General features: G+C 53.1%; 2 protein-coding genes and 1 long non-coding RNA gene across 8 annotated transcripts in view; 2 read left to right on the forward strand and 1 right to left on the reverse strand.

The window, feature by feature from the left end:
* The first annotated feature begins 768 nt into the window (after window positions 1-768).
* Window positions 769-8,185, forward strand: LOC110145628 (uncharacterized). 5 transcript variants are annotated; one of them, XR_002316270.2, is made up of 5 exons: window positions 776-2,887; window positions 3,091-3,211; window positions 4,124-4,215; window positions 4,831-4,981; window positions 7,530-8,185. It is a non-coding gene; the product is annotated as an uncharacterized lncRNA (long non-coding RNA). The 5 variants fall into 5 exon arrangements; XR_002316268.2 differs by having other exon boundaries at window positions 769-3,211; window positions 4,124-4,283; XR_011490436.1 differs by having other exon boundaries at window positions 775-3,211; window positions 5,119-8,185.
* Window positions 5,281-14,906, reverse strand: ACTR1B (actin related protein 1B). The gene is made up of 11 exons (XM_020906031.2): window positions 14,596-14,906; window positions 12,010-12,074; window positions 10,800-10,875; window positions 9,726-9,851; window positions 9,247-9,371; window positions 8,806-9,022; window positions 8,598-8,690; window positions 8,345-8,519; window positions 6,825-6,886; window positions 6,549-6,589; window positions 5,281-6,354 (listed from the first exon to the last, which is right to left on the reverse strand). The coding sequence occupies exons 1-11, from the start codon at window positions 14,641-14,643 to the stop codon at window positions 6,252-6,254; spliced, it is 1,131 nt and encodes a 376-aa protein (XP_020761690.1). The 5' UTR covers window positions 14,644-14,906; the 3' UTR covers window positions 5,281-6,251.
* Window positions 10,869-14,929, forward strand: part of C2H2orf92 (chromosome 2 C2orf92 homolog) — a 58,750-nt gene continuing 54,689 nt past the window's right edge. For both annotated transcript variants that reach the window (XM_070474567.1, XM_070474582.1), the window contains exons 1-2: window positions 10,869-11,349; window positions 13,757-13,959. In XM_070474567.1, the coding sequence (XP_070330668.1) occupies window positions 13,806-13,959 (154 nt within the window). In that variant the 5' untranslated portion in view covers window positions 10,869-11,349; window positions 13,757-13,805. The remainder of the gene's footprint in view (window positions 11,350-13,756; window positions 13,960-14,929) is intronic.

Consider the following 14,929-nt stretch of genomic DNA (forward strand, 5'->3'; position numbering starts at 1 on the left):
CCTGACCTGCCTCTTGAGAAATCTGTATGCAGGTCAAGAAGCAACAGTTAGAACTGGACATGGAACAAGAAGACTGGTTCCAAATCGGGAAAGGAGTACATCAAGGCTGTATATCATCACCCTGCTTATTTATCATATGCAGAGTGCATCATGAGAAATGCTGGGCTGGATGAAGCACAAGCTGGAATCAAGATTGCCAGGAGAGATATCAATAGCCTCAGATATGCAGATGACACCACCCTTATGGCAGAAAGTGAAGAGGAACTAAAAGCCCTCTTGATGAAAGTGAAGGAGGAAAAAAAAAGAAAAAGAAAAAGAAAGTGAAGGAGGAGAGTGAAAAAGTTGGCTTAAAGCTCAACATTCAGATAACTAAGATCACGTCGTCCAGTCCCATCACTTCATGGCAAATAGATGGGGAAACAGTGGAAGCAGTGGCTGACTTTATTTTTCTGGGCTCCAAAATCACTACAAATGGTGACTGCAGCCATGAAATTAAACGATGCTTACTCCTTGGGAGGAAAGTTATGACCAACTTATACAGCATATTAAAAAGCAGAGACATTACTTTGGCAACAAAGGTCCATCTAGTCAAGGCTATGGTTTTTCCAGTAGTCATGTATGGATGTGAGAGTTGGACTATAAAGAAAAGCTGAGGGCTGAAGAATTGATGCTTTTGAACTGTGGTGTTGGAGAAGACTCTTGAGAGTCCCTTGGACTGCAAGGAGATCCAACCAATCCATCCTAAAGGAGATCAGTCCTAAGTGTTCATTGGAAGGGCTGAGTTTGAAGCTGAAAGTCCAACACTTTGGCCACCTCATGCAAAGAGCTGACTCATTTGAAAAGACCCTGATGCTGGGAAAGATTGAGGGCAGGAGGAGAAGGGGACGACAGAGGATGAGATGGTTGGATGGCATCACCGACTCAATGGACATGTGTTTGGGTAAACTCTGGGAGTTGGTGATGGACAGGGAGGCCTGGCGTGCTCTGGTCCATAGGGTCGCCAAGAGTCGGACATGACTGAGCAACTGAACTGAACTGACTGATAGTCCCTAGGATCACAGAGAGCCGGACATGACTGAGCAACTTTTACTTTTGATACAAGAGTGATACTGGACCTGACTCAGTGAGCATTCGATGTTGATTTGTCCCACTGCTGATGAATGGGGCTTCCCTGGTAGCTCAGCTGGTAATGAATCTTCCTGCAATGCAGGAAACCCCAGTTCAATTCCTGGGTTGGGAAGATCCCCTGGGGAAGGAATAGACTACCCACACTCCAGTATTCTTTGGCTTCCCTGATTGCTCAGATGGTAAAGAATCTGCCTGCAATGAGGGAGACCTGGGTTCTATCCCTGGTTTTGATCCCTGGGTTGGAAAGATCCCCTGGAGGAGGGCATGGCAACCCACTCCAGTATTCTTGCCTGGAGAATCCCATGGACAGAGGAGGCTGGCAGGCTACTGTCCATGGGGTTGCAGAGAGTCAGACACAACTGAGCGACTAAGCACAGCATTTTGCTGATAAGGTGTTCACTTTGGTCACTTAATTAAAGTAATGTCTGCCAGGTTTCCCCACTGTGAAGTTGTTCTTTAATTATTATTATCAGAACTTTAAAAAAATACTTGGGTTCAGTTCATTTCAGTCGCTCAGTTGTGTCCGACTCTTTGTGATCCCATGAATCGCAGCACGCCAGGCCTCCCTGTCCATCACCAACTCCCGGAGTTTACTCAAACTCATGTCCATCGAGTTGGTGATGCCATCCAGCCATCTCCTCATGTCTCGTCCCCTTCCCCTCCTGCCCCCAATCCCTCCCAGCATCAGGGTCTTTTCCAATGAGTCAACTCTTCGCACGAAGTGGCCAAAGTATTGGAGTTTCAGCTTCAGCATCAGTCCTTCCAGTGAACACCCAGGACTGATCTCCTTTAGGATGGACTGGCTGGATCTCCTTGCAGTCCAAGGGACTCTCAAGAGGTCAGGGGTGGCGGCTGAGAGGAGCAACCCCACGTCCAAGGAGTGGTGGCTGTGCAGGCGCAGGAGGGCCGAGAGGAGCTACTCCACGTTCAAGGTCAGGAGGGGTGGCCGTGAAGAGATTCCCCATGTCCAAGGTAAGAGAAACCCAAGTAAGATGGTAGGTGCTGAGAGAGGGAGGGCATCAGAGGGCAGACAGACTGAAACCATAATCACAGAAAACTAGCCAATCTGATCACATGGACCACAGTCTTGTCTAACTCAATGAAACTAAGCCATGCTGTGTGGGGCCACCCAAGACAGACGGGTCATGGTGGAGAGGTCTGACAAAATGTGGTCCACTGGAGAAGGGAATGGCAAACCACTTCAGTATTCTTGCCTTGAGAACCCCATGAACAGTATGAACAGTATGAAAAAAATACTTAGTTCTGTGTTTATTTACATATGCATATATCCACCCTCTTTTTAGATTCTTTCCGCACACGTGCCATTGCAGAGGATTAGGTAAGCCCCCCGTGCTGTGTAGTAGGTCCTTACTAGTTACGTTCTATATATAGTAGTGTGTATATGTCAGTCCTGAGCTTCCCACTCATCCCTCCTCCATCCGAACAAACGTGTTGGTTTTCTCCATCTGACTCTACTTCTGTGTTATAAATAAGCTCACTGTAGCCTTTTTTAAGATCCCACATATAAGCAGGGTCTCAGTTTGTCCTTCTCTGTCTGACTTACTCCACTCAGTGTGACAATCTCTAGGACCATCCATGTTGCTGCAAATGGCATTACTTTGTTCTTTTTATGGCTGAGTAACTTTCCATTATATATACACACCATGTCTTCTTTACCCGTTCCTCTGTTGATGGCCATCCAGGTTGCTTCCATGTTCTGGCTATTGTAAATAGTGCTGCAATGAACATTGGGGTACAGGTATCTTTTTTATTTATGGTTTTCCCTGCCCTTTAATTATTAATAAGTATCTAATGGGGTAATACTTTGAGATGTCAATATCCTGTTCCTCATCAAACTTTCAATTTATTAATCTATGTCAGTATAGACTCATGCTTTTATATTGTATTCAGTAAATTATAATTCATAACTGTCATTATTTTTTGATGTTTAATTTGTTCCAGATTTAACCAGTGGAACTTCTTCAGGCTGGCTCCATGGTCTTTTGACAGGTCCCTATCATTCTTGTGGCACTTCTTCTATCCTCTGACACAAAATGTCCCAGGCTGTTAATAAACCCATGAGGTAGGTGCTATTATTATCATCCCCACATTAGAGATACAGAAACCTAGGAACAGCTCAGGATTATGCAGCTAGTTAGTTATGGTAGCAGAATTGTGAATCCAGACCATTTAGCTCAGGCCTGAGTTTTTCTCCCTAACTTTTAATTCTGAAATAATTTTAGACTTACAGAAAAGTTGCAAAAATAGTACAGAGTTCCTGATTACCTTTCACCCAGTTTCCACTGACACTAACCTGCGACATTAACACACAGTGCTGTTACTGAAACCAGGGAATTCACATTGATGCATTACTGTTAACTGATTTTTCCAGCTTTCTCAGTAAGGCCCTTTCTGATCCACTGCATTTCATCATCACAGCCTCTTAAGTCTCCAACCTGTGACAACTGCTTAGTCTTTGTCTTTATATCCTGTCACTTTTGAACAAGGCACCTGGTTCATTCATTTGTAGAATGCCCTCAGTTTGGGTTTGCCGGCTGTTTGTTCCTGTTTAGACTGAGGGTATCCAAGAAGACACAGGTGACATTGCAGCCTCTTAATGTATCACCTCAAGATACTGACTCATTACCTGGATGTAAACTTGGATAATTTGATTAAGGTGACATTTACTAGGTTCCTCCCCTGTATAGTTACTATTTTTTCCTTTTTAAACTAGTAAGTACCTCATGGGTATATACTTTGAGATAATGCAAATGTCCTTACTTTTGCTTGTTTTTGTATCCATTTCTGCCTGCACCAGTGGTGACTGGGATGTTTGCATAAGGGTGATTTTCTTTTTCTACTCTTCCTTCTGCATTCACTAACTGTAATTCAGTAAGAAAGAACTGCCACTGCTCCCCTGTGTATATATATATATATTCAATTATTTTTCTCAGACTGGACTCATGATTAATTAATGATTTACAATCCATTACAGACCTGACTACTGGTTGCGCCTTCAAGTTGGTTCCTGAATCCTTTAGACAAGCCCCTTCCACAAGATATCCCAGGCTCAGATCTCTGCCCCAGGTCTGCAATTTCTCCAAGGAGCACTGACTCCTTCCTTTGAAGAATTGTATTTAGAAACCAAGATCTAGGTATTTTATGTGCTTACTTCTACTGGGGTGTTGCTGCCTTCCACATACAGCTATGATAACCATGCACCCCAGCTGACTTCCCATCACCCGACACAGCTGAAAGCCCTCTCAAGAGCCCCTACATGCTTGCTCCAACTTACCCCTTTGGTTTACCTCACATCATAGCCAGAGACCACTCACCCTGCCCTGCTGCTTTGGCATCACTCTGGTCCATGTCTTTTTTTCTAGCCCCATGGATCCCAGGCATCTGTTTGAACTCTTACCTCTCCCAGGAACATGCCCTATTTACCTGGCTAACCCCTCCTGGACAAAAGCAAGTCAGCCTGCCCCACCTCCTGGCTTAGACATAGCAATTCTGTACTGAAACAGTCTGTTTACCTTTCTCCCCTGATATATAAGTTTTGGGTAGCAAAGATATGTCTTGTTTACTGTTGGCTCCAAACACATAACACTTCCTGGACCTACTGTATGTGTTCAAGTATCTGATGGAGGAGGGAGAGGGTAGTCCCTCCAAACTCACTTCTCATGGCTCCCTCTTCCTCCACAGCCCCTCCTCTCCATGCCGCTCAGCTTCTTCCTTCAGAACCCAGCTCGATACAGCCTTCTACATCTCTCCCTCTTGTCTGAACTTGGAACTTGCATCAGTATTGGTGTGGCTTCATCGGAGCCAGGCTGCAGAGGTGCTCCAAACAGAACAGGTGAGAACATGGGCCCACCAAACCCCATCTGCCACAAGGACCCATCTGGGAATAAGGGGGAGGAGGGCAGCCTGTCATCTGCTTCTCCTGGTGAACCGCAGCAGGTGTGTAAAGAGCCTGGGGAATTGTGCCACCAGGTTGAGAGCCCAACCTCCGGGGCCTCCCGGGCCGCGTTGCCCCACCAACCGCTGAGACCGCAGGCTTCTGAGCTGCCACCAGAGCCCCACTGCTTTGGTCCCCAGGGGTGTGTGAGCAATCAGCACAAAGAAACACATGAAAACAGAGCCATGCGCTGGGCCTTTTCCATAATTATTACTGTAATGACTTACAAAAAATGTTTTTTCAGGCAACTGTGTTAAGTTATTGTACGTATGTGGGAGAGGGAGATGGGGGTCCTGGCCATACGGTAAATGAAGACCTCTTTCATGGGAGAAGTGGGAGGAGGAAATGTGCCTCCAGTCTCCCCCACTAGGTCTGACTCCTGATTAAGTGGCTTCCCCTCAACAAATGAAGACCATTAACCCTTCCCGTCCCAGGCACTGGGGTAAAGGAGAGGGAGCAGCAGGTCCATGAAGCGCTTTGACGAGGAGAACGCACAACCCGCTGTGGCTGCCCAAACCCCGTGCATCCTGTCCTGGTTCCACAGGGTTGGGCCTTGGCCCAGACCCTGTCACTGGGGACGGAAGACTGCCCAGAACTCAGTCTACACCAAAGCACCCATCTGGGAAGACGAGAGGACAAAGCGTGAGGGGGTCAGGGACGCCACGGTGTGGCCTCCTGGGTTGCCCTGTTGGGTCAGGACAAGGATGCGGCACAAGCAGCGGAGACACCCCAGAGGGAACTGCTGGTGCCCCCCCACCCCAACTCCCCAGGGCTAGTCACCCAGGCATCCAGGCACTCTCGGAGGGCTTCTGTCAGAGGCAATGGGGGCGTTCCGGTGTCTGGCCTTGGAGCTTGGGGAAGCTGAGAACCATGGGCCTAATTGGCTCTGCCAAGGGGGACACCCAGAACCACCCAAAGCTGGTTGGGCCCCTCAATTCCTACCTTCCAGCTCCAGCCTCCCATCCATGCAGCTAACTGTGACTATGTGTGTGTGTGTGTGCATGTGTGCGCACGTGTAAACGTGTGTAGGGGAGGCTTCAGGGAAGCGCTGTTGCACCACTTGCCCAGGGTTCAGGGCATGCAGGGGGTCCAGGCCTCGTCTGTGAACCCAACCACAAAGGGTTAAGGACTATGGTTCCTCCCAGAGCTACGCCTTCCTCCTTGGGCACTAGAAGGTTTTTCGATGAATAGCCCGAGAGCCGTCCTCTTCATATTCCTTTTTGGATACCCACATCTTCTTAAAAGTGTCCAGTGAGGCCAGGATAGAGCCCCTGTGAGGAGGGAGGGAGAGCATTCTTGGGGACCTGAAGGCTGAGCCAGCCACCCGCCCTGGGCGCCCAGGACTCCCCTTCTCTAACCTGCGGGGGACATCCACCCACCTCCACCTGGCCTGGACCAGCCCAGGAAGAAGTGTGCCGAGCACAGCGGCCTCCTCCCAGAACCCTGGCTCTGGGCCCTGCCTTACCCGATCCATGTGGAGTACAGCCGTTCCTGAGGGGCCGAGATCTGGAGGGAACGAGCACAGCGTAACTGCCCTGTCCCCCCCCCCGGCCCCCCCATCCTAGCCTTGGGGGCATTTCCCCCAGTGCCTGCGGCCAGGCCTCAGCCGAGAGCAGGGGGAGCAGCAGGGCCGGACTGGGTGTGAAGTCAGAGGACATCTGAAGGTGCTTCTTGCCCTTCCCTCCCCAGGTCAAGGTTGCCCAGCACCCCCATGCCCTACAGGGACTCCGCACAACCTCACCTTGATTTTGACATCCTTTGGGGCAAGCTTCTTTACTTCACTTAGTAATCGATCGCCAAAGCCTGTGAACACAAGGCTGGCTGAACCCAGGGTCCACATCTGACCCCTCATCACTAGCTCCCTCACATCCAACTTCTGGTGCCTCAGCCCCAGCCACTTTTTTAATTTTTTAAGCTACTATTTTATTTTTTGGCCATGCCATGCAGCATGTGGGATCTTAGTTCTCCAAACAGGGATTGAACCCATGGCCCCTGTAGTGGAAGTGTGCAGTCTTAACCACTGGACTGCCAGGGAAGTCCTTGTTTCAGTCATTCTTGCCAGGAGTGAGGGTGGAGAGAACCACACCAAAGGCAAAAAAGATCTAGCAGTGTGCTTGCAGGTGGGCCGGCTTCCCTCTTCAGGAAGGAAGGAAGGAAGGTAGCAGGAGATGGAACTCCAAGTCACCCACCTCTGCCTGACCCCTACTCTCTCCCCCTTGACACTCCAGAGCCAAAACCACCAGAAGCAGTCAAAGGCAAATGATGAGTCAGGAAACAAGCAGTCACTTTCATCCAGTAGACAGGAAAATGTCTTGCACAGTGTTGGGATGGCACTGGGGAACTCTCTGCCATAACTGGGGGAGCCTCTCAGGAGGGAAACTTGTGATACCTACCAGGTATCAAATGCACACATGTGTACCCTCTGACTTAGCAATTCCACCCCTAGGATTTATCTTTCAGGTATCTTCCCATGACGTGAAATGATAGTGCACGCAATCACCCAGCGGAACAGTTTTGTGATGAGAAAGAATTTCACCACTTCCAAGGCCATCGGCAGGTTTTTTCCACCACCTCCAAGGCCATCAGCAGGTTAATGGTTCAATGGCACATCCAGCCCTCATGGCCAGATAAAGAGAACCTACACAAACATCCGCCATCTGTGGAGCAAAATCAACAACACAGGGCATGGAACTGGAGAGTATGCTCGTGTTCCTGCTCTCTGTGCTCCTGCTCTGTCGCTAAGTCAGGTCTGACTCTTCGCGACCCCATGGACTGTAGCCCGCCAGGCTCCTCTGTCCATGGAATTCTCCAGGCTAGAATACTGGAGTGGGTTGCCATTTCCTTCTCCAAGGGATCTTCCTGAGCCACGGATTGAACCCATATCTCCTGCATTGGCAAGCTGATTCTTTACTACTGAGCCATCTGGAAAGTCCAGAGAGTACTCCAGGGCTGAGTAAAAAGGATGCTTTATCTAGGCACAGACGTTACCTGAGCAACTAACAATAACTGTGGGGAGGAACTGGGTGACCAGGACAATAGAAGGCAGACTTCATTGAATACATTTTAGACCTCATTAAACTTACCATCTATTTGTAAACAAAATTTAATTTCAAATCTATCCTTTAAAAAAAAAAACCTCACTGAACACCCAAAAAACCCACCGAAAATGGGCCATGTCCCAGGCTTTCAGGAATTGGGGTGCAGTCTGAGGGCCCCACTACCTGTGGCCTCCAAGCCATACCATCCCGACCAACTAGGTACCTTTGAAGAGCGTGGAGCCACCGGAAAGCATGATGTTGGCGAACAGCGTGCGACGCAGATCCAGGTCAGACTTGTGGATGGCGAAGACCAGCACCTCGTGGAGCCCCTCACTCTCGTCCCCTATGAGGTCTGGCTGGAACAGCAGCTCAGGGGCCCGGAACCGCGCCGGGCCCACCTTCGGACACGAGAGGAAGTTGGTCCCGCCCCCTCCAGTCCCCACGTCACCACCCTCCCCCGCCCGGCCTGAGCTTACGTTGAGCGTGCTGCCGTCCGGCAGGGTGTACTGCACCTTCTCTGTCTCCAGGGCCTCATCCTTCTGTGGGTTGATGGACAGGTAGCAGGCCCGCTGCGGTGGGCAGAGACAGGGCCCTCAGGAGGTGCCCACCGGGACTCGCACGCCCAGGGCTCGACCTCATGCTGGGTCCGACCACCCCCCTTCCCCCACTCCCTGCCCACGTCACCTCTTTGATGGTCCGGACGACCTCAAACTCAGCCGAGGTATGAAAGTCCGCCCCCTCCTTGCGCAGCAGCAGCCGGAGGTAGCGGGAGACGTCGCGGCCGGCAATGTCCACCCGCATGATGGAGTGCGGCATGGCGAAGCCCTCGTAGACCGGGACGGCGTGCGTGACCCCGTCCCCCGAGTCCAAAACCACTCCCGTCGTGCGTCCTGTGGCATACCTGTCACCAGGTCAGCATCCCTTCACCTCAGCCACTGAGGCACTGGGACCTCCGCACCCTTGGAAGGGACCCCGGGGCATGTGCATTATCTGGTCTAAGAAAGGGACCCACGGGCCCCCCATAGGGATGGTCATCAGGAGGCTATTTGTACAGGGAAGTCAGCCGCCACAGCATCCCGATCAGGAGGCCAGAGACGCAGGGACCAGGGCCGAGAGAGTACTCACAGGCTGAGCACGGCCTGCATGGAGATGAACAGGGCCGGCACATTGAAGGTCTCGAAGAACACCTCCGCCGCCTTCTCCCGGTTCTTACTCGGGTTGAGCGGCGCTTCCGTAAGAAGAACAGGATGCTGCAGGCGACGGCAGGGTTGCGGGCAGGTGCAAAGGCAACGTGCAGGCCCCGCCGGGATCTTTCCAGAGAGCCACCTACCCCGGGAGCACACGAACCTGCCGCCTCCCATCCCTCCCAAGGGCGCCGGCACATCATCTGCCAGCAGTGAGTCTTCCAAAGACCCAGCGCCCCCTGGTATATTCTACTTGGCAGCCGCTAGCTGTGCGGACCCACACCCACACAATGCGGGGCGGAGGGGAGGCAGGGACCCCCACCCACACAATGCGGGGGGCAGGGGCTGCAGGCCAGAGAAGGTGTGGAGGCCTGACGCAGACGCCGCAGGCGGGGCAGGGGGAGGGCGCCGCGGCCCCACCTCCTCGGAGAAGGTTTGCAGCTGGTCCTTGGAGTAGACGTACTGCCAGATGCGCTCCATGTCGTTCCAGTCCCTCACCACGCCGTGCTCCATGGGGTAGCGGATGGCCAGCAGCCCCCGGTGCTCCTGCAGACAGAGAGGCTGGAGGTGGCAGCAGACACTCACCCAGCAGCTGTTCTCTGCCCTCCGGGGGCCACCCCTTCATCCGCTCACCGGGGGTCCCTGTGCCCCTTAGATCCTTAACCCAGCATGGTTCATCTGTCCAACTGTTTTCCCTGGCTCTGAGAGTCCAGCCTGTTCTGAAGACCCGGACCACAGGGGGTGGTGGTATGCTCCCCCGAACCCCACAGTTCCCCCATTCCTTCCCCCAAGCCCGTGTCCTCTACACTCACTACTAGCACATCCTTCCCCTCCAGCCTCACACACGGCCTGACCTCCAGCTCCACCACTTCAGTCCCCACTCCCATCAGCGCCAGGAGCCTCTGTGGAGGCCAATCCTGCTACAGCCCGTCCTGTGTGGCCCCCTCCTGCGGTCACATGCTGCCACCTTCCTCACAGCTCTTCAGCCAGCACAGGTGTCTCTTGCAGAGACCTGCCCTTCAACTTCCCCCCCAACGCGGTCCTTCTGTCCAGCACCATTTGGCCTCTCACCCATGCCTGCAGCTCCTGCTGACCCCATTTTCTGGGTCCTCAGCAGCCCTTCCTGTCTTCCCCAGGTGCCTAAACTGCACTTGCTCGTTAGTCCCTGCCAGCCCCCCCCAACCCCTCAGCTGGAGCACAGAGCTGGCCTTCTCACTTGATCAGTTATCAGTCCAGTGACTCAGACTTTAAAGTTACTTTTTAACTGGTTCTTTCCTCTGTGGCTTCTAAAGGAAGGGGCAAAACATGGTCTTACTATGTCGCCTTACACAGGAACCCTGGGCCAGCTCACATAGCAAATGGACCACAGTGCTTATGGCACCCAGCAGATGGTCCCAGAGAGGGCTCTCTCTGGAGGTTCAGCTCTGACCACCAGTCAAGGCTCCTGGGACAGAAGACCTCAACCCAGGCACAGACAGGCACCACAGATGTTACCTCTGCTTTTGGTCCGATAAAGAGGTCTCCTTCCAGGGCTCCAGCCATCACCCGCATGTGCTTGGGGCGTCCAACACTGCAGGGACAGGAAAAGTCAGGGAGATGGGCAGGGGACATAGCTGAGCCTAGTCCAGGAAAACCAAAGTCTGACTCCAACGGTCAGAACCTAGGCCTACGGGCCACAGGACCACAGAGCAGGCCTTGGAAGGACAGAAGACTCAGGGTCAGAAGAAAAGGGGCTCCCGAGATTTCACACCAGCCCTCCCAGAGAGGGCCAAGAGGTCTAGAATGTCAGCCCTGGCAGAGGGTCTGCTTCTGCAGCCATGATGACCCAGCCCTCACTGTGGATTTCCCGGGGGCAGAACAAGGTGGGGTGGCCCCAGGAAGCAGGGCCATGCTCCTTCGTACACCCCTCTCTGTCAGTCCCATCCTTCTCCCTGCCAGGGCTTCTGGAACACAGATGCAGCTCTTGGCAGAGTGGACAAGCTGCCATTCCAAAATCTGACCCAGTTTCCCTGCATGTCAAGAGGAACCTTTAATTACACTCCAGGTGAGTTCAGAAAGGACAGCTGAGGCCTGGATGCCCCATGCAGGCTCTGTCTTGACATGGCCAGTTACTTCGGGGGCCTGAGGACTCCCCTACCCTGGCTTCAGCCACTAAGCTTTAAGGCCTCCAGGATTTGAGATGAAACACCATCAAGGGAAAACTTCCCAATGGGCTTCAGCAGCCGGTGGAATGCTCCCAACTTTCCCTGGGTTTCACTCCCCTCTCTCCTCTGCCACCACTGGCATCATTCTGGGAAGGATTCCCCCTGACTGCACAATGTATCTTCCAGAGTCTGAAAATGAATGAGCCCTGAAGAGAACACTTCCTGGGAGGAAGGAGTGGCAGTAACTCCCCAATCTTTCTCCTCTGAGTTTAGATCTCTCTTGTATCCTTGCTGCTGCTACCATGCCCTGTCCCCAGGGGGATGCTGGTGGTAGCTCCTCCTTTCTGGCTCCAGGAGGGACCAAAACCAGACTCCGGAGGGGTGGGGGAAGCCCAGAGCACCTGTCTTCTGCCATAGCCCTTCACAGCACCAGTTTCACAAATCTGGTGTTTTCCCCTACAGGCGGGGGCAAGAGTTAGCCTCAAAGGTTGTGACACAGAACCCATGTTCTTCCCAGAAGCAAACCAAAGGGTTAGGAATACTGCCTGAGCAACACTTACTAGTTTGGAAAACAATATTTGGGAATCTGGTCTCCTGCAAAGCCAGCCTTGATCACCCCGGAACCCTGCAAAGAAAAACAGCAGTCAGATTCCAACATTCATCTCCAGATGAAGGTGGTGCCCTGCTGTGGAGAGGCCTACCTCCCACAGTAGCCTGGGAAGGAAGCCTGAGGTCCTGCCAAGAGGGCAAGGCCATTTACACGTACACCAGTGGTTCAAAACTAGGGGCAACTTTGCATCTCGTCCCCCTAATTTGAGGGCTTCCTAGGTGGCTCGGTGGTAAAGAATCTGCCTGCCAATGCAGGAGATGTGGGGTTAGTCCCTGTGTTGGGAAGATACCCTGGAGAAGGAGATGGCAACCCACTCCAGTATTCTTGCCCGGGAAATCCATGGACAGAGGAGCCTGGTGGGCTGCAGTCCATGGGGCCGTAAAGATTCAGACACAACTTAGCAATGGAGCATGCACACATCCCCAAATCTGACAATGTCTGAAGACTGGGGGCAGAGGCTGTTATTGGCATCTAGTGGGTAGAGGCTAGGGATGCTGCTCAACATCCTACAGAGCACAGGGCAGCCCCTCATCATCAAGAATTATCCAAGCCAGAATGTCACCAGTGTACACCCTCCTAGGCACACTCGTGGGGCAGCTCCAGGCAGGAGGACTCCTTAGCAGCAGAAGTGACTCCCAAAGCCCAGCTAGAAACAACCCTTAAGGTTTTTCAACATGCTTGAAAAAGCATGGCCCACTCCCCTCAGAAGCCATGGACCTCATACAGGAGTGGCTGGAGAAGATTACTGGGTGCATAGGGATCAACTAGCACCCCTCCTCAAGTGGCTTTCCCAGAGATAACAGGAGAACTTGGTCTGTTCCAGCGTGGAAGCTGGATGGAGACTTTTAAAGGGATTCTGGTATCTAGAAACCTCTCACCCACAGCAGGAATCAGCATCTCAACTTCTCTCCCCACCACCTATCACCACCCTTGGGGCATGTAGAGCAGAAATAAACATCCCCTAGAGTTTGGGGGAGAATGGATACATGAGTACATATTGCTGAGTCCCTTCACTGCTCACCTGGAACTATCAGAACATTGTTTTTTAACTGGCTATTCTCCAGTAAAAAATGGGCTTCTTGTGTGGTGCTCATGGTAAAGAACCCGCCTGCCAAAGCGGGAGACAGAAGAGATGTGGGTTTGATCCCTGGGTCAGGAAGAGCCCCTGGAGGAGGGCATGGCAACCCACCCCAGTATTCTTGCCTGGAGAATCCCATGGACAGAGGGGCCTGGTGGGTTATAGCCCAGAGGGTTGCAGAGTCAGAAATGACTGAGTGACTGAGCACACGCAATACAAAATAAAAAGTTTTTTAAAAAGAGAAAGAAACATCCCAAAGTTACAGAGTAGGGGTCTGGAAGCCCAGTGGGACCAAGCAGGTTGCTCTCGAAACTCATAAACTTGTTCATTAGCCTGCCAAGAAAGGAAGTGGCTGATCCTTCCTGAAGCCTGATGGAGAGCATCCCCAAGTCCAGCTTCAGCAGTCTTATTAAACACCCCCTGCTGTGACTCAGAGCCCTCACATGGTTACTCCAAAACAGACAGCCTTTCAGAGATTACATGGGGGTCATGTGCAAGGGAGACAGATCCCAGAAAGAGCAGTGAGTCATTATTAAAAACTCCAAGGCCCACAGTTCAGAGGTAGACACTCAGCTAGGGGCAGATCCACTGATCTGTGCCCCTCACCTCCTTCCTATAGACCAGAAAGCATGCTGAGCTGAGCTCCGGTGCTGAAGGACAAGACCACCATGGAGCCAGGCAACTTTCTGCTGAGGTTTCCAACCAAGACCCCCAAACAGCTTACAGGTCCTGGGAAGAGTGGTCCTGAATTCTCTCCACTGCCCTCCCAGCTGTGGAACATCCGCTTGGCTCAGGCAACACTTAAGGAAAGGGTCAAAGCAGGTGAGTGCCCAGCCAGGCAGCGGCGGGTATGTGGTTGGCAAAACTTAACGTGCATTTTCCCCAGTCCCAGGAAAAGGGCATAGTGGGGCCTGCCTACCCTGGACGTGCTGCCTGGGGGTGCAGCACTTGGGAAGAGCTGTTGTAGAGGGCCGCAGGTCGAGCGTACCCAAAAGATGGGGCCAGCAGTGTGCAAAGGGGCAAACACTGTTTTTCCTTCAGTAGGAGGGCAGCCAAAGCCTCAGGATAGGTAAACGGGCTGGGGTCGAAACCCATCCAGTGAGCCTAGTCTCCACCGAGAAGGGTCCGGGGTGAGTCCCCGAGCATGGCACATCGGTGCATCGGTCGGTCGCCCGGCTGTACCCCGGCTCTCCAGATGCTGATCAAGGGCTGCCAGACATATGGGACCCCTTCCTCTCCCGACCTCCCCGCCAGCTCAGGGAGTGCTGGGGTTCTGCCACGCTTGCGGGGGGCTGGTCCCACGGCCCGGGATACAGGGCCAAGTGGGGACAGCCCGCAGGAGTGGCGGGCCGGCAACGAGTCGAGGACCAGCCAAGATCGGAGGGGTTCCCTGCGGACCTCGCCGCGTCCACCCCCGGGGGCGGGGCGCCCGCCCTCCCCCCGGTTGCCAAGCCTCACGTTGTCGATGACCACGGGCTGGTTGGCGATGATATCGTAGGACTCCATGGCCGGGCCGGGTCGGCCCTGCCCAGCAGACGGGCTGCAGTAGTAACCAACGGCTGGCAGGCAGGCAGGAGGGCGGACCGGGACCACCTCGGTTCCAGACGCGCTGCTGTGCCCCTCCCACCCCGAGCACGCAGCCTACGCGAGCCCGGCGGAGGCTTTCAAGAGGGCGGGCCCCGCGGCCAGTCACCGCTCCCACCTAGGCAGATTGACGCCGGGCGCCGGGGGCCCCCGGGGGCAAAGGGGCGGGGCCGTCGGGTGCTGGCCAGCCAATGGAGGCCGCCGGGAA

The sequence above is a fragment of the Odocoileus virginianus genome, chromosome 2 (assembly GCF_023699985.2).
Source record: "Odocoileus virginianus isolate 20LAN1187 ecotype Illinois chromosome 2, Ovbor_1.2, whole genome shotgun sequence".
NCBI classification, from domain to species: Eukaryota; Metazoa; Chordata; class Mammalia; order Artiodactyla; family Cervidae; genus Odocoileus; species Odocoileus virginianus.

Coding starts and splice junctions, on each gene's coding strand:
- ACTR1B (XM_020906031.2), bottom strand. CDS start 14,643: ATGGAGTCCTACGATATCATCGCCAACCAGCCCGTGGTCATCGACAAC. Junction 10,876..12,009: donor AAATATTGTTTTCCAAACTA/GTAAGTGTTGCT, acceptor CTGTCCCTGCAG/TGTTGGACGCCCCAAGCACA. Junction 6,590..6,824: donor CAAAGGATGTCAAAATCAAG/GTGAGGTTGTGC, acceptor CGTTCCCTCCAG/ATCTCGGCCCCTCAGGAACG.